Genomic DNA, 18502 nt, shown 5'->3' with positions numbered 1-18502 from the left:
AGACTCAAAAATCATTAGCATTTTATACATGAAATATGAGAAGAGACATGAAATAATTGCCTTTATACATGTATACATTTATATGTAGATAGGCACATAGATCTTCACAGAACAAATTAACATTCTCATTTCCCTTTCATTCAAAAGTGATGCAAGAAAATTAAAACCAAAAGCTATGGAAAGAAGTATTTGACAAGGACTTCTTCAAAGACTTACAAAGCACCGCTCATACAGAAAGATCCATGTAGAACTGACATCAGAAAAAAAAGAGCATGTCCTGACTCCTGTACAGCCACAGCTGCGGCCACGTTCATTCTCACATTTGCTACAGCTGGGCATGTTTTTTTTAATTAAGATAAACCTTTCAAAGAGAAGATTGTGTTCTTAACCACTTGGCTACTGCTGTGACAGCTGTATATACAGATTTTGGCTCTCTCTGCAGGAGTATAGGTTTGTTCTGAGGAAGTGTGTGTTTTCTGAGCTGGTTACTTGCAAAGTCATACTTTCCCATTGCTAATCTTTCAAGCAATTACAATTTCTGACTGTCTCCATAGTAACCCAGAAGAGGAATCAGCGTTGTAGGAGGACTGTCCACACCCCAGATGATACAGCAGGTTCTGCCAAGTCATGGAGGTATCCACAGATGAAGCTCCAGCTGCCTGACAGCAGCTGGAGAAGGATTTCACCCCCAGCATTAAAAAATACAAGGGTCCAAACGCAAGTCCTGGGCACCTATTACAGAAGCCCCCACAATCTGTGGCTGTGCCACTGCTCCCATGCATGAGCAAGGTTCACAGTCTTTTGGTGGCAATTTGTACTTCTCTACAGCTGTACAGAAGAGATATGACCTTCAATTTCCTACACCCATTTGGGCAGTTTAAGGAGAAGCAGGCTTCTCCTGCCCTCCTGGCCACGTGGAGAGGTACAGGGAGAGCAGGAGAGGAAAGGAAGAGATGTGGGAGACTCCAGTTGCTTCCACTGATGGACTGATGACTCCTCAGACATTATTCAGAGTCGGTGGCTGAAGAGGGCTGTAGGTTCCGCCTACAACACTCTGCTATCTCCCATTACCTGCAGGTGATAATTTCTAAAGTCTTCAGGGCACTTTGGATGAAGTCCAAAGAGAGAACTCAATTCCTGCCGTTGAGCACCAGACCTGCCCCCTGACCACATCTTCAGGCATTTCTTAATGTGTTTACACATGCCACTTTAAACAAAAGGAAAAGAAAGACTTTGTGGTAGCAACTGTTGTTCAGCAATAAGCAACCTTTCAATCCCAAATACACTACAGCAGAGGACACCAAAAGAAGCAAGCATCCTACAGGAACTTGGGGAAGAAAAAGACCATACTCATTCTAGTTAGCTGGCAAACAAAATAATCACTAGGTTTGGCTAGAACCTATTATTTAGCCTTATATTTAAAAGATTAATCATGCCACACAATGTATTAAGTTTTCACTCCCTATAATAAAAAGCATACATTTTAAACATCAGCTAATATAATGCTTCATCTGCCATATGCTAAGTCACGCATGCAACTATCGGTAAAGGAGCTATTTCTGTGACAACAGAAAGCAATAATTCTCACTTCTACAGAAAGGATTTGGTCAGAATTGAAGAAGAGGTGAATATGAAAGCATACGTATTGTGCAAGAACATCATTTTGAACAAAACTCGTTGGAAATTTCACTATCTAAAACATTAAAAGCAGAATCTCTTCAGGAAAAAAAAAGTTAGAATGCTTCCCAGAATTAGTAATCACTAAAATCACTGTAAGTGTGAGGTTGCCTCTTAAACAAAAGTCCGGGAATACTACCGAGCCAAAAGATTATAACAAATACAATAAACATTTAAGCAAATTTTCCTAGTGGAGAAGAAGGCCTGAGTAAGAATATGAGAGATAATTAATCATGCAGGAGACTAATAACAACTGTAAGACTTTAATTTATCATTTCTACATTCTTATAGGCTAAAGCCTCATTTCAGAAGCACCATCCTCCCTGAATAGAGAACATTCATACAAATCATATGTACTGAACTAATTACTCTTATCATAACTGTAAACAAGCACAATGCAGAAATAAATTGAAAAACAGAGAGGTTTTTACAAAAAAAAAAAACCAACACAACAACCAAAAAACCCCAAAGAAAACCCCATACCAGTTTTTGACTGCACTTGAAACACATTCTTACACCAGATTTGGTATTTGTCGGTTTCTGATAAAGTCCACTTTTGGACAATGGTTACATGGTACAAACTGTGCTGACCAACATCATATCATTCAGCTTTTAAACATTTACTGTGTACTAAGCAGCTGTACACATACATCCGTCAACATCATGATATATATGTGCCCACACAGAGACACAACCTGCCGTCATCTTTTCTCCTCAGTGGTAGCACGTCATGGGCGAACTGTTATGACTACCCATCACAAATGAAGTATGGTCAACTGATACACTAAGAGTCAAGGGAAGGATCAAAGACTCCAGAGCTTACATCTCTAAACAGGCTCCAGACATTTTCTGGTGACTGCTTTATGTAGCTTCAACTAAATCGGCAAATAACCTCTAGACCTTTTAAAAGCATGCACCATTAAGATGTCAGAAAAATTTAGCAATGAAAGCATTACTTAATACAGACTCATTTTCTCTTTGACTTTCCTAATTTTCTGTTAGTCAGGACTGTACAGGATCCCCCAGAGGACTGCAGCACTGGCACTACCTGACAGCAAGACACTGCAAGAGGCACAGCCAACTGGCAGGTGTCATATTGAGAAGCGTCTGCCATGCCAAGGCCCTAGACAAATAAAGAACATGTTTAAGAAAGATGTAGTGAAGTGTGTGCCAAGCTTTTCCAAGACAAAAATGGTTCCTTATATAGGACACACAATGTGCTTGCTTCATTCACTTCTGCTGGATTTGGAGAGTGAACATGTCCTGCAAGAGCATGTGGTAGTGGTCTCTTCTTCATTTGTGCAATATTCTGCTATTTTAAGAAGTAGGTCAATTTTAAGTTCAGAAATAGCTTGGAAAATAGAGAGTGCTTTCTGTATTTCCTTTTTTTTAAATCAAATCAGGCTTTGTAGGGTTATTGTACTTCCCTGAAAAATGAAATTTTCAGATACCTCCAGGACTTGGTAGCGCCTTTTCCTCAAGAGTCTTTGCCTGCCTCTGTCAGGGGAAGTTTTCATCAAGACAACATCGGGACATGGTTAACAACTTAGACACACCAGGACCCCACTGCAGTGGATGAAGCTAAAAGAAAGTATTTAATCCTTAAGCTGCCCTGAAGCTCCTCTGACTCTACCTAAGAGGACTAAGCTGCTCTCCACACATTTTTCATTCCTGTGTCAGGGCGCCATGAGGGCTGGCTGCCCAATGGGAGGGAGCCAGGAGCAGAGGGTGGTCGTGGGTCTGGCAGGGCCATGCCCTCCTTGACCAGGGCCCGTCTCACAGCACCCAGTGAGGGAGCAGGGATGGGACGGGGAAGGGGACCAGGGCCAGCCCAGAGCCTCATGACTACCCAGTAGGGCCACAGTGATGAGGCAGGTCCAAAAAGCCTACCCTTTGAAGGACTGAGAAATTGCACTAAGAAAGTGTAGCTACTGTTTCCTCCTCTCCATTTTCTGCTTCAGCAAAGAAAATTGGAAAGCTACAGGAGAGAGCATGCAAAAACTGCAGACAGTCTGAAGGAGAAAATACATTTCAGGAGCAGGTGCTGCCAAAACAGTTTAGCTGTTGGCAACTGCCAGCAAGCTGCAAGTTTGAAATAGGCAGCAGTAGCCAGTATTGGTAGTGGTCCAAATTCCAAAACCCCAGTTTCTCTATGGATTACACAGACAACCTGTTAGGAGGTATTATTCTCAAATGCTGCAGGGCATACTGAAAAATGAATCTGCTATAGGGAGGCATTTTATCAGCAACACTTTAAGCATGGCTGCACTTGTAATACTTTGGCATATTCTGCAAGCCTGGCTTTTAAATGCCAGCATTTCTCTTTGGCATTCACGATGGGCTTTTAGCTTAACCAACTCTGATGCTGACTGAATTTATGACAAACAAAGGCAGGGTCACAATTTTTTCATAGTCTGTGAGGCAATTCCAAGAATCTCAAAAGTTAAGGAAGTGGTGACAACTTAAAGTTTTAACTTTATATCTGACCAGACTCTCTTAAGGATGCAATATGGGGCACTGGGATGACGGAAACATGAACAGAAAGATAGGTCTGAGAAACAACTGGATGATGTGACCATGTCTAGAGAAGGTTATTCTTCAAGCATTACAGTGATATGATATTGTAGTCTCAAAGGTTTGGGAGAATATATGTTGAAGTATGAAGATTCACTTTCAGACTAGCTGAATTTAAGGATGATACAAGAAAAGGAAGCACTATTAAAAGAAGACCGTTGACCACTTCCCAGATGAGGGAACATTTTCCTACACAATGAGATGGGATAATTTTGATTCAATTTTCCTTAATCCAAGCAATGTACTGACAGGCTGTTACACATAATTATGCTTCTGGCCTCGCATAGTCCTATAATATACTCTTATGCCACTAACTGCAGTTTTGGAGATTGAAAAGAGTAATTAGTGAGATGTACTTAAAGATGAAATAATGAAGAAGCAATTTTTCTTCTTTTTTAAACATTTATTTACAAGTTCCATATGTTTCATTCCAATAATTTGGAGGTAACGTTATTCATACCTGCAACTTTTAGAGAAAAAAAGTAACTTTGTCACTAAAAACAAAGTGTCTCCATTGCTTAGAGTTAAAAAAAAATCCAGACAGACATAAAAAAAAACCTCATTAACAACATGAAAAAATGTGACTGGCTTCTGTGCCTGGAGAGGTGTTAGAGAAAGGAGGTGAAGGCAAGCAGCAGGCCACTGTAGGGCTTAAAAAATTCAAGTTGTCATTAAATTAAGCTTTGTTTTAAAAAAGCACATGATGGATCCTAACTATTGTAAGCTTGCTGGGACTTGTATTTTATCCTTTGGTCATAGTAAAATGAAACAAGGCAAGTTCAAGAACCCTCATATCTGGTAAATAGTCATAAGGTATAGGACAACTTATATGGCCTTTATGTAGAACTTGATCTCAGTGGACTAGACCCAGCAAAAATGCTAAAATTCTCTCCATAGCTAGGGCACGAGACACAGTACTCAGAGTAGGCAGAGAAGAAATACCAGTAAAATTTTAAGATAAATGATTTGTAGGGGGAGATATAGCTATCATATATTGAAATAACACTATTAAGTTGATAAAATAATCGGGGTTTTTTCACTATAATTGAAGTCCTTCCATTATATTTAATTTTTTCATTAATTATAATGGAGCTACTAAGATTTCCCTTTCAGGTTCTGGCTGAGCATAAGACACTGAGGTTATTCATACAACTTTTGCCATCTAAAATTCTGGTCTAAGATAGTTACGGTCACTGGCAAGAGAGAGACCTCTTCAAATAATTTTCATTCTCCCTATTTCTCATGTTGACTATACAAGGAACCTGGAGAATTATCTTTGAGATAACAGATAGAGTTCTTCACTAAATAATGTATAAGCCTCACACAAACAATATCTATATTACAGTGTACCAAAAAGTACTTTTTTCATGTACTTTTTATTTGCTCTTAGATGAAATCTCTTTTTAGTACAGAAGACTTTTCACCAAAAAAGTTATTCAGTGTTGATTAGGAATAAAGAGAACTATGAACAAATCCTTCCAAACATGATTTCCTTATAACTTCCTAACAAGTAACTTCCAATACAGAGTAAATCCACATCACTGGTCATTGCGTTCTGCCTCAAGTTATATCAGAGTCAAAAATATTTTAAAGCACTGAAAATCCCAGAGGAACAAAATAAAGAAACCAAACAGAATAAAAAAGTAGCTGATAATAATACAATATTTGCTCTCACGTTTGGAGAATATTCAGTGAAAACATTCAAGAATCAATGCAGTTTTATCTCACAAAGATGATGCTCTTCCCTGCAATAGCCCTTCACTAAGATCACCGTAACATGTTAACGTATGCAGTTTCCAAGCCTCAGGAAACATTCCACAGTGTTGGGTTCTGTTTTGCTACCAGACATCTTTTTTTCTGCCTTGAAAGGCCTCAGGTATCTATAGGTACCTGAAGGTTACAATGTCAGAGAAGGAGGTATCTGATTTATGTTAACAAGCAGCTTTAAAACACAGAATTTTGATTCAGTGCTAATGGGAGACGAATTTGAAACACAAGATCTGAGTCCATAAACACATTCAACTTAGATTCTCAAAGAAAAAAAAAGAAAATAACCCAAAAACCCAAGGATTAGAAATAATGTATTCCAAAGAAACTCTGAGAATTTCCTTGTCTCACGCTGAGTAGCATGCAAATTATATTCAGCAAGTCTCCCCCCAAGTGGGGAAACTGATCACAAAACCAAAGAATAATGATGCCATTTCAGCTTCCCTTCCTCCTGATTTAAGCTGTTATCCTTCTCCAGGTAAGAACATACTCCTGCACACTGAAAAAAATCATGCTCTCAGGGTTCAGAAAGAAATTCCTTTTCCTACATGGCAGACGGCTTTGTTCCGGCAACACAGTTTAACTCTACATCATATTTCTTGCTAGCAATGATGTACATCTTCCCTCCCAGTCACACAGATGCCAGCCTCTCTTCTCTCAGACACTGGGTTCCCTTTGGCCCTATACAGAGTGACACGTTGGTTACTCCATAGTCTCACAGAGGTGATTTCCTTCCGTCTTGCTCCTGACATAACATATTCTTGATGAGAAATGCCATAATATTTGTTATGCATGTTCTAAAAACCAGAAATGTCCCAAAGCTAAACAAATCCTGGACATTGATCACCAAAAAAAAAAAGGTAGGATTCTGCTCAGTAGCCATATGGTTAATAAGTTTTTGCACACACATGAAAATTTCTGGCCATCCAGACATAAGTAAAAAAACTAATTCTGTGCTCCCAAAGAAAAAGAAAAGGGCAAGGAAAAGAGAAAAGGAAAAAATATTTATTTTGGTCAATAACCAAACACTGTAATGTCAATAGGACAAGGTATGCTCCTACTTGCAGCTTTCCTGTTAATGAAGACTAAATGCGATGTAGACCATGATACCGTGAAGACCTCATCCCTGAAGAGATACATAAGCAGCATGGATAGGATCCTGATGACTAATTCTGCATACAAGTAAATAAATTCCATTACATATAAGGAAGCTTGTGTCAATACTTAATTTTTATGATCTCAAAGCATTATATGTATGACCTAAATCTCCCCAGATTCATACAGTGTTTAACAAGTATAAAGAGCCAGAATTCTCTTTTCTTCATCCTGCCTGCTTGAGCCTAAAATGTTTGTTGGATTGACACATCAAGAAAATTAAATGATCAGTCCTACTCTAAATTGTAAATAAATAGGTACATTTGTTGCCTACTTTTGATGTGGAGCTCTTGTGTGTTCTGCCTCACAAACAACAGATTTCCAACTGAAGGAAAGCATGACAGGTCTAATGACATCAATGGAGCTTTTTCAACTTTTGTTGACAGACCTATAGGTTCAAAATTGTGACTAGCACGATACACACACAAACAAATACTTATGACAATCTATCATTCTTTTTTGCCAAGGACAGTCTGTCTTCTGTCAAAATAGGCTAGTAGGAATACTTCTGGCCATATAGTCCTCTTCAATACTGTTATACAACTATGAACAGTTTTGTAATGGATGCTTGTTGCCATTTTACTTGTGGTTAAAGACAATAGTTTTCCACATGCTGATGTTCAAAATTTTTACTCTGAAACATCACTATTCCTTACAGTTCTGGCTTAGCTCATTTTTGGGTACAGACTACAATACACCAAGTAGACATGAGCCGAAAACATTGTCTAAAATGCACAAATTCCATTGTACCACTTCTGTGTAGAGCATTTGCTCTTGTTGGCCTGCTCTGGAAAGCACTGGGAGGCACTCCGTACAGTACACAGAGTGCCTTGGCAAAGAAACCACGTGCTGTCAATGGAGGCAACAAAACTGTGTATTTATACAATATTATGACATAGCCCTGCTGTTTTAGCCTACACAATCAAAGACACATCAGAGAAAACAGAAGTGCATTCCTTGTTACCCTCCATTCTGGGTTTACCATTCCTTTTAGCAGACAGCTTCCCCAAATTCAGGTTCATGCTTTTCACTCTAAGAGGTTCACATGATGAACCAGCTGTCAATAGACTCCTAAAGAGGATTGCAGCTCACATGTCATTGAGGTAGCTGAGGAGGTAGAGTTGCTCCTATCACTCCTAGAAAGATTAAAGACCAAATAATATTTGAAGCTGCTTTTACTTTTATGTTTTCTAAGCAGCAGAGAAAATAAATTACATAAGACCACAAGAGTGGGTGGAGAAGTCACTGCGAAATATTTACCTACCCTATTCAAGGAAGTGTTGTATTAATCCAGGATTAGACTTCTTACAATAAATTCATCAATAGCATAGCTCTTTCTCCTCAAACAGCAAGTGCAATGCCCTGCCAGACATACCAGTTCAATATAACTGCCAGCATGGCCATCTGAGAGAAACACTTTCATACTCCACCATTGCCAGAGCTTCACTTCAGGCAAGGGAGTCCTTACAAAAACTCTGCTCAAGGATACCGGGGACTGAATGGCAGATGGACTGTGTCTACTGTCCTTACCAACTAGCATGGAAAAGGGAGTACTTCAGAAAGTGTGAGCAAAACCTTCAGCCTTTCACAGCTGCTTCTGAATGATGCTAATTCACAGACAGTACTGAGTCAGTATCTTCTGCTGCACTTCTGAAAATTGTGAGTTGCTGTAACTGCCAATCTGTTTTCTATCTTACCCTGCCCAAAAGAAATCATATGAAACGTGTGCAAAGGGAAAAAAAAAAAAGAAACCTAAGTGCATTAATTATGAACCTACCCAGTTCTGACAGACCTGGCTCCAGCTCACTGTGCTGTCCTTGACTTAGCTCCGACCTGCTGTGGACAGAGCTCTGCGTGGTCTCTGACTTCTGCTGGTCCATTAGCACAATTATTGCAGGCTGCCCCTGCAGTCCCATTAGTACCTATCAAGCAGAGAATTGCTTGCTTGGTCACTGTCTGTAAGCATTTTGGTGACTCATTTATCAGCTTTTGCTGTATTTCAGAGAGTAAATCACTTGAGCTCCTTACAAATAGCAGGTTTTAAAAAAAGCCATATGATTTGCCAGGCTACAGACTGTGACCCTATATTTTTTTTAATTCACTGGCTAATTTCTTCCATCTGCATTAATCCATTTTTCCATCAACTACATTCAATTTAACCTGAACTTCAGTTCTTAAATGTATGACCACCACTACCCTGGAAATTTTTGCTGTGGCTGAGGAATGATTTCCAGTGCTTCTAACACAAGAGGACAAACCACTCTGATGCTAATTAATTCTAATGGGAGAGACATTTAAAGTGTTGGGCAGACTGAAACACATCTCTATCACCAAGCAGAACTATGCTTTAAAATATCTGCTCCTAACAGTAAGCTATGAAAAAATAAAGAAAGGAAGGAAAGGTTTCTTTCCGTACCCCTTGCAGGGTGGGATTGTTTTATTTTTTGAGGGATCATGGCCTTCCATGTTTTTATCTTGTTAACATGTATTATTTTTGTTTGGAAGATCAAGCTGCAAGTACTCACTAGTGCAAGGCGTACAGGGTAAGCAAGGAGTGCCACTAACTCGGCTGGCTCGCTTCAAGGTTTGGGACTGACAGTTTCGTACTCTTTTGTTAACTGCAGCTTTGGGTGGAGTTAGGATTTTTTATCATAACTGAGGACTGATTGCATCAGAGTCTGGCTTAAAACCACGGCATTAACTTGCTTTTATCTAATTCACTCCATATCTCACTACACCCTGCTCTCACTCGGTTTTTCACGCTGTGTTTCAGCTTTACCCAGTATCCCTCTGTAGCCGTGTGGAAGGGTTTCCATTCATCCTTCTCACGATTCCTACTGTCTCTGCATTTTATTGATATCTCTCCTTCCAGATGCTTCTCCTTCCACTTGTGTCTCAGAGTCCTCTCTCCCCCCTCCATGCTCAGCAGCAGCTCTCCAGTAGCCTGGGCAGAGGTTGAGGCAGTATTTTTGGGCAAATGCTCAGTATGAACTAAGCTACCCAAGCTCTCACCTGACTACCCTGACTGCTAGGAAAGACAGTAGCCTGCAAACCCTTCCTCTCCTCATCCTTCAGGCCCTTATATTTTCAACAAAATAATAGTCACTGGAAGAAGCAGCAAGAGGAGAAGATAAACAAAACAATGCTGATTATCAAGAAATTTACTTAGAAAATAGAACACCTGAGTTACAGTTGCCATTTCAATTGAAGTTTCATTATTTATTTAGAGTGATAAATTGAAAGAGAAAAAAAAAAAAACCAAAGAGTGCCTTGGAGCCTGGTGGCCCATACTCAAGAGTTAGGAGGTGTGTGTTTGCTATCCCTCAGAGCAGAGTGGAGATTGTACATCCACCTCCTACAGGACATTTACAGTAAGGGAGCCGCACTGGCATTACTTCTTTTTTGATTGGACCGTGAAACCAAGCTGCCCTTGTCCTGGTCTCTCTCCTCCTACGCTCTGCAAAGTTCATGGGCTCCTGCCCTACCTCAGGCTCACTGAGGTTCAAGCCTTAAAGCTAAATGGTCCAAACTTACCGTCAAACATCAGATTCCTCTCCATGACTCCCTTTCTCAACTGTTTTTGGCTGCACTTTCAGGTTTTGTCTTGCTCTATCCTTCAACCGCAGGGCCTGGGCCCATGGAAAAGTTGCCATTTTATCATGCAGACCATTTACCGCCCAACAGCAGCGCCACAGTGACTGCCTATCCGCATGTCCACCTGATGCAGCGATACATGTGAGGGCCATGGATTTCCAATGTTTTGTTTTCCTTCTCCCCAGTCACTGTCAGCAAAGACTCAATTGTTCTTCCCCACATAAAACTTTTGCACACCTACATGGCAGAAAATCTGGGACAAAACTGAATTCTTATTAATTAGTATAATTTGACCACCTGCTAGTGCAAAGTTCTGATTCCCACAAATTGTTTAGTATGTCAGAGCTGCCACCCACACATAGGCACATTGGCCAGGAGCAAAGCACACAACAGTTTTTCAAAGAAAAAGTTTCATTGAAGGATACTGAGTGACTGAGTTATTTATTTGCTTCATCTTACATTAATAGCTACTCCTCAAGTCAGCTATTTAAGCCCCATGCATGCCCTCCTGCTCAACTGTGACTGCCTCTGTGCAACACATTTCTTTTCAAAGTCTGGCTGGTTGGCTTAACCCTTCAATCTTATAACGTAAAAAAATCATTGCTGACATTAAGAGCCTTCCCCCGTTTAAACAGAGGTTTACATGAAGAAACAACAGTCCAACCCCCAAAGAGAATTGAACCTTGTGTGTTACATCTTTCCACAATTGGCCTAAGAGGTCTATTGAAGATGAACCCCACATAACCATATTATTAACCATTAGGAAGCGAGCAGCTGCTTGCAAAATTCAACAGTTTTGTGCAATGTCACAGCAACTCGGCTGAAACATTTGATCTTTGGAGGTTGGTACACTGCAAGTTTTTCACTGAGCGCTGAGTTCAGTTCTTAGCCTGACAGAGGGAAAAGTGAGAAGCAGTTAATTAGTACCCCCTAATTCTTTCAATAGAGCACTTAGAAACAAAAATTAATAGTGGTGGATTTTTGTTTATCAAAATGTCCTGTCAGAATTAAAAAGCATTTGAGTGGCTACATGGGAGTGCTATGGTTTTAGTCTGCCGATGACAGAACATAAATTGGAGTACATGACCAATGTGAGATACTGTGAATAATTACAAGAAATAAGCACTGAGATGATGAATAGTACGCAGCAACAGATAAATTAAATAACTCTGAATATAGGGAAATTTATCATGAGTGAGGTCTGTGTCTGTACGTTTCACTAACAGCAAAAACTAAGTTAAAATCAATCTTCTGCTGAACACACATCTTTTGCTCAAATGAAGCCAAACACTCTCCTTAAGTTACGCCATACAACCACATTTCTGTCTTCCTTCCATTACCACTCCACGATGCTTTTTTCCAGGAAATGGGGAACAGCGAGTTAGAAGGGGGCAGCAGAACTTTCCAATAACTTATTTATTTGCCTATTGTGCGTAACGTTGTCTTTCTGTTATACTTCCTACCATTCAAGCTAAAGGTTTGCTAGCGCTGCTTATTGTTTCTTTTGAGTTCTTCAGGTTTTGCATGGTATTTTGTGACGTAGTAGGGGCAACAGCAGGGAGCTGTAATCTGAGCTAGGAGAGTCTCAGCAGTCCCCTGCCCCTACACAGTTTGCTCATGACAAGCTGTGTTGCGGCCACGTGCTTCCACGTTAGCAACAAACAAACCAAATGAACCAAATTAAATCAATTAGTAAAGTCATTACTTTAAAACTTCTTTAATATTATTTGTTCACTGCAGTGTCATAGCATTTAAAGATCCTCACGGGGAATCAAAACACAGAAACATTCACTACAGATAAGAAATGGAAGGAAAGCCAGAAGTGTCACCATTCAGGCAGCAAGCAAGATCATCAGAAGCCACACGAGAATGATGAATGTGGCAGTTTGCTGTGAAGTCATCTATCTGTCCTGGACTCTTCTCTAATATTTGTGTGATTGACATGAAAAATCAGAATGGTTCCTACACAAACATGCAATTATGATGTGAAAATGACCGCTTTCCCTGTTTGGCTGTTGAACAGAAGATGATCCCATTTTATTCTAATAGCCAAAGATCAAAATTAGTCTTAGGACACACAAAAAATGTGTTTTGAATGTTTTTGAGTTCTTTTTTTCCTCAGTCTTTTTCCCCTGTCTGAAGAAGCTTTTAAATTGTCACATAAATTTTACTTATCTAGACAGTAACCACGTCTTCTTGACATCTAATTCTAAGTCTCATAAATGTCCTTTAAAAGTAGCAATACATCAACATAATTAAAAATCAAAATTGAGATTTATAATCCCTCACTGCTAAAGGGATAACTTCACTTTCATATTGACTTCTCACTATACAATAGCTTATCCTCTCCCAGCTTCTCCAAGTAACAGGTAATACAATTGCAATCTTTCCGTTGTGTTGCTGCAAACCGAGAATTCAATAGATATTTTTAACTCACTGACCTTCTCATTGCAAACCAATCTCCCCACCGATCCTGGGACCACAGATTCAGGGCAAAGGAAGAGTTGGATTTCGTTGATTGTTTTTACTTTTTCTTACATAAGTGAGCATTACATAAGTGAAACTGAGAGACAGGAGAAATGCTGAGAGAAATAGTTTTGCTTGATGAAACACAAATTCAAGCAGATTCCAAAAAATATGTTCTTTTTTGTTATCTCAGAGATGAATCTTCTTAATGAGGCACAAAGATTAAAGAAACATACTTTCAAGGACTATCATATTAAATGACCAGCAAATTCCAGGGCCAAATTCATCCAAATATAACTTCAGTGGAGTAACGCTAGGGCTTGGTTTCATCACCTTCCTTTCACAGTCTAATTTCTCATGAAAAGTTCACGACATAATGAATGCACGACTGCCAACCTTTTTTTTTCCTAAGAAGATAATGTCATTATCTGACCACCTAAAGGAGGTACAGCCAGCAATTACATCAAAGAAAGAAACGGACCAAAAGGCAATATGAAATTAATGCCACAGGGTCTAGTTACTCTATTACCCCTCTCTTCCACCACCTTCCACCACTTTTATATTCCAATTAATGCCCTTCTTTTTTCAGTAACATAGTTTTAAATAGCAACAAAAAGTAATTGGCTACATGGGATTAAGAATTACTATTCATCTCATTTCTATAGACGGCCTTTGAGGCTCACTAACTCCTAAGCGGAAAACAGCTGACTTCTCCCCCTTCCTGTGGATCACAAAGGAGGATTTCAGATTTGGTTGATATAAAGCCATGCCGTTAGGCTTTTCCCATGGAAGGAGCACTGATGCTGATGAGACCAAGGAAACTGAGGGGCCTTGTTTGTGGCCATATCCTGTACGTGCAGAGACATGTTGGAAGGAAGTAGCCTGTGCTTTTGGAGGTGTCAGGGATGACCTGAGGAGCACTGCCCATGCAGCCACAGAGCATGGCTTGGGAAGGTGGCTTGGACCAATGTCTATCAACTGCAAAAGCCACTTTCATGTAACTGTAGTGAAAAAGAGCCATTGTTTAAAGGCTGAGGAGAATGAGAGAAGTGCAAAATCAAAATCCAGACTTCACTGTCATTTTGCACTAGTTTAAAACCTGTATTTTTCCGATAGACCAAACTACACTGCATAATGCAGTTCAGCGTAGACGGACACCTAGGCCAGATGCTTCCCCACTGAACGCCACGAGCTCATTCGCAGTCCAATTCCCAGACACACGCCTGCATTTCCCGCAGCGAGCAGGACTGAAGGAAGTATGTCGCTCACGAGAAGGCTGGCAGGCTTATTTCAGGGGGAAGGATGCTTCCCTGAAGCATCTTTTGCCTGAAAGACAAAGTCATTGGAGTGACCACTGTGGATGGTCCAGACCTCCTCATGCAGAGCCCGGGGAACCTAAGGCAATGCAGTAAAAGATGGAGTCAGAAGGTACTGTTCTTCAATACACGAGGTAAATGAGAAGGCATTTTGACAGGCAGGCAGCCCGAGACAATACGCACACGAACCACAAAATACCTGCAGGATTGCACTGCAGTCAAATGGAAATGTTCAGTCCAAAATAGGGTGGACATCTATCTCCCTGGGAAAAGAGCCCCGGGTAGCTCAAGAACATTTTCTTAAAGGTAGTTTTAGCGACCAAGATAAATCCCCTGTTCTGTTAAATAGATTCTGTGGAAAGACTTGTCTCAGCGTACATTTGAACAATTTAGAGAACCTGGGAATCTTGTCCCTGAAAGATAATTCAACAATTTAAGTTAAGTAGATGCATTAAAACAAACCATACAGACATGCCAATTTAGTGAACCTCTTTACAGAAAAAAAAAAGGATTTGGTCTCCCCTTTATTTAATCATTAGTAGTTTTCTTTGCAAGCAAAAGAACAATTTACATTAAAAGCTAATTCTCTTTCTAATGAAACTAACCAAACAACTCATGAGTCTGCAAAGGTTTATCCACGTTTTTATCTGCATTCTGTTGAGTAGTCCCAATGATTTAAGGGTAATTACTCATGCTAGAGGGGTCACACAGATCACATCAGTATTTTAGCTGCACCTAATGTACACTGGCTAAAATACATGCTAAGAAGAGCCAGGTAAGATTCATCTCCTCGCAAAAAAAATCAATATGGAGGAACAATAGAGGTAAAGATCAACAAGGAGAAATTTCAGGAGATCCTTCCCTGAGCCCTAATATATTACTATAGATATAAGATTAGATATGCATTTGTCTGTAAGGGAGCATAGGGATGGCTCTTCCCTAAATCACGCACAGTGACTACAGTTTCCTCAACAGGAAAATGGTGTTATCAAAAGACCTGAAGCTACTGCCTGCACTTGCAGGAAGGTGGGCTCACCCATGCTCTAGTATTTTTCATCTCTGACACCTGTGACCATGATTTCCAAACTGTGGTTCATAGGTTCACAGTAAGTTGTGTACCACCAGTACACAAATTCCTGTCACCCATTGGAAAATAACAGGAAGACATTTAGCCAGAAGGGTGAGAGCTGGTCCATAAGAACACAATCATGGGTTTTGTTCCTGTACCAGGATTGTTAACAGGACAGTAAATAGCACTGGTAAAAACAGCTGTAGCAAGACATATATGTGAATTCGCAAAAGAAAAACCTTATCTCCAGATGCACTCAGTCCTTCCCTTCCCCTGCCTGCCTCTCATCCTCACATATACGTTGTACTTACCGTGCTCTTTCAAAACAAGATGACATTAACTCACTGTCGCCACACGCTGAACTGAAGAACTTTTACAAGATTTGATTCTGTCGGTAAAAGTCTTAGTCAACACAACAAATCCTCAAATACTCCAAAAATCACTTCTAAAGGATTTATATGGCTTTTGCGGTCAAGCTGTCAATCTGATTATTTTTTTTAATATTTGGAAAGCATAGCTATAATGATTTCCAGTTCTCACTCTGATGGAAATACTTTCGGATGCACATAAAACCTTGACTTGGTTTGCTGTAGACTTATAGGACACACTTACACTGTAGATAAGTAAGGGGTGCAGCAAAGCTCATCCAGCTAGGCTGGCTCCCCCTTGCGCAGATCAGGGAACTCATCAAAATGCCCCAAACCTCCTTTGCTCCCAGTATAAGCAAATTTCCTTCTAAATGAGATGCAGGGGCACAGGACAGACTTCAGCCCTGCCCAGCAATTCAGGGATGTGACCACCATGCCCAGAACTGTGGAGAGCCCCCGGGACTGCACCTCCCACCCAACCCAAACAGCCATGGAGAACCACATGAAGAGGAGGGAGGGAGGGAGAAAAATAAAAAGAAAATTCTGTTCTTTGGATGCAAATTCTAGCTGACTACAGGTAAGACTTACCCAGGATTCTGATCTGCATTACACTTCTGATCCACTTTAGTTAAGTAATTAAATAAATTGTATTCTTATGTTTATTTAATTTTAATTAATTTTAAAAAATAATCTGATTTAAACATTAAACGGCTTTGAAATCTACCATGTTTTTTTCCTGACTTGTTGCAGCGCTTCAGGTTCTGGAAATTGTGCTGGCACTCCACTTCACCACTGCAGTGTAAGCCATCTTGCTCAATGCAGACTTTCCCAGGCAGCATTTCAAGGCCTGTGCTCCGCAGGAGCTCAGATTAGGTACAGAATTGCTCTCACTTTAGGCTCTGTCAAGTCACCTCTACAAATTCTCAAAACTACCCGAAAAGGTTGACAGTCCACCCTGGCTGCTTTCCACACGCTGTGGTTGCTGCTGCTGCAAAGTGTGCTCCATCCTGCTACCAAAGGGGTTTAACAAAGTGAACGTGTGAACAAGAAAGTTTTAAAAAGCCACCTGCAGTATTTTGGTGTCTATAAAATATTTCTAAACACTTACAAATAGAATTGTTGATGTTGTATCTGTCTCAACAGGAAAGACTAGCACCCCCATCCCCAAACCTGCACCTTTCCTGATGCAGGAGAAGATACACAAGGAGCACACACTCTTTGTACACTTGATATGTGGTGTGTCAACTGTCAGAGTTGTGTTATTAGTGCCATTTTAGTGTTCCCAGTCTTAGCCGTAGTGATTCAGCTTACGGCCTTACAATGTGTTTTTCTGAAAGAGATGAGGGGTGAAGCATGAAAACTGCTTTATCTCTGTGTGTTTTATGACACTTGGTGACACCAAGTAGGGAAGAAAAGCCATGTGTCTGATCCTGAAAACACAGCAAAAATTGGCACATGGCTGCTATTAAAGCTGAGATTAGTTCAGAAATCCAGTGATCCACGACCCCCCCATGGCAATTAACACTGCTCTGATGTCCCATTAAGCTTCCTGTTCTCCATGTGGGAGAAACAACATTCACTTACTTAATGAACATACATATCTGCTCTGCAAGGAAATAAAAATTAATTTGGATTAGGAGGAAAAACATTCTGTTTGTCCTTATTCTTTACCTTCCCTGCATGGGGACAGAAGTGAAATCCTTCCCCAGAGCAATGCAGCCATCCTCCCCTATTGCTGGTTTTTCACACGGGGTCTGTGGCTCTCCAAGACTCACTACCATGCCAGGATACTCATTTAACAGCCGCAGGTCATTGCAACTTCTGATCACTGGTTTGGCTGCCGCCTTTGCAGATAAACTGGTTTGATGTAAAGATGTCTGATTCAGCTCCATCTCTTGTTGTCTAGATATTGTACTGTCATCTTTGTTATCCAAGTGCATCTGTCCCTGGGGGGTGTTCTCCTAAAGAAAGTGAAAACAAAAATATTAGGACTCAATTGAATTGAATCAATATTTACTTCAGTATAAACGTGTTAAAAATGCCAAGCAGAAGATTTTTTGTGCTCCTTTGGATATTTCTCTTGTTGGTTTATTTCCACTAGGAATAATTCCAACATTTCAAACCTCTCTGCAACTTCAAAATTAGCCATTATAAAAACCACTGAAATACACAAATAGATGGGTCTTCTACTTTTTCCATGTCTACCATGATTTCCTCCCATAAATTTCCCAGAAACTTGCACTGGCCTATCCCACAGAATAAGCCAAAATCACCTCCGCATCAGAGGTGCAACAGCCACTGGTGCAGAACACCTTCCCGGCTTACAACAGCACTGTTTCACCACCACGACACGACTTTTCTCCGGCGGCTGTGGTGGCAGCAGCCCCGCCAAAGCCACCACTCTCCTCCCAGCCCACAGGCTCCCTCAGAAAGCCACAGTCACCCTGAAGCTCTGCCACAGCTGATGGCCCCTCGTTAAGCAGAACAGGTACTCGAGTTTTATGAAGACAACGTGC

At 40.4% G+C, this 18502-nt stretch overlaps 1 protein-coding gene across 1 annotated transcript in view; it reads right to left on the bottom strand.

Moving 5' to 3' along the window:
* OCA2 (OCA2 melanosomal transmembrane protein) overlaps positions 1 to 17926 on the bottom strand; it is a 182661-nt gene extending 164735 nt beyond the window's left edge. Inside the window, exon 1 of the mRNA XM_076328905.1 lies at positions 17658 to 17926. Within this exon, the coding sequence (XP_076185020.1) occupies positions 17658 to 17926 (269 nt within the window). The remainder of the gene's footprint in view (positions 1 to 17657) is intronic.
* Between the last annotated feature and the right edge of the window lie 576 nt (positions 17927 to 18502).

This window comes from Aptenodytes patagonicus, chromosome 1, assembly GCF_965638725.1.
Source record: "Aptenodytes patagonicus chromosome 1, bAptPat1.pri.cur, whole genome shotgun sequence".
In the NCBI taxonomy this organism is placed as follows: domain Eukaryota; kingdom Metazoa; phylum Chordata; class Aves; order Sphenisciformes; family Spheniscidae; genus Aptenodytes; species Aptenodytes patagonicus.
The sequence above is the reverse complement of the archived record's forward strand: the minus strand, read 5'-3'. Positions and strand labels throughout refer to the sequence as shown.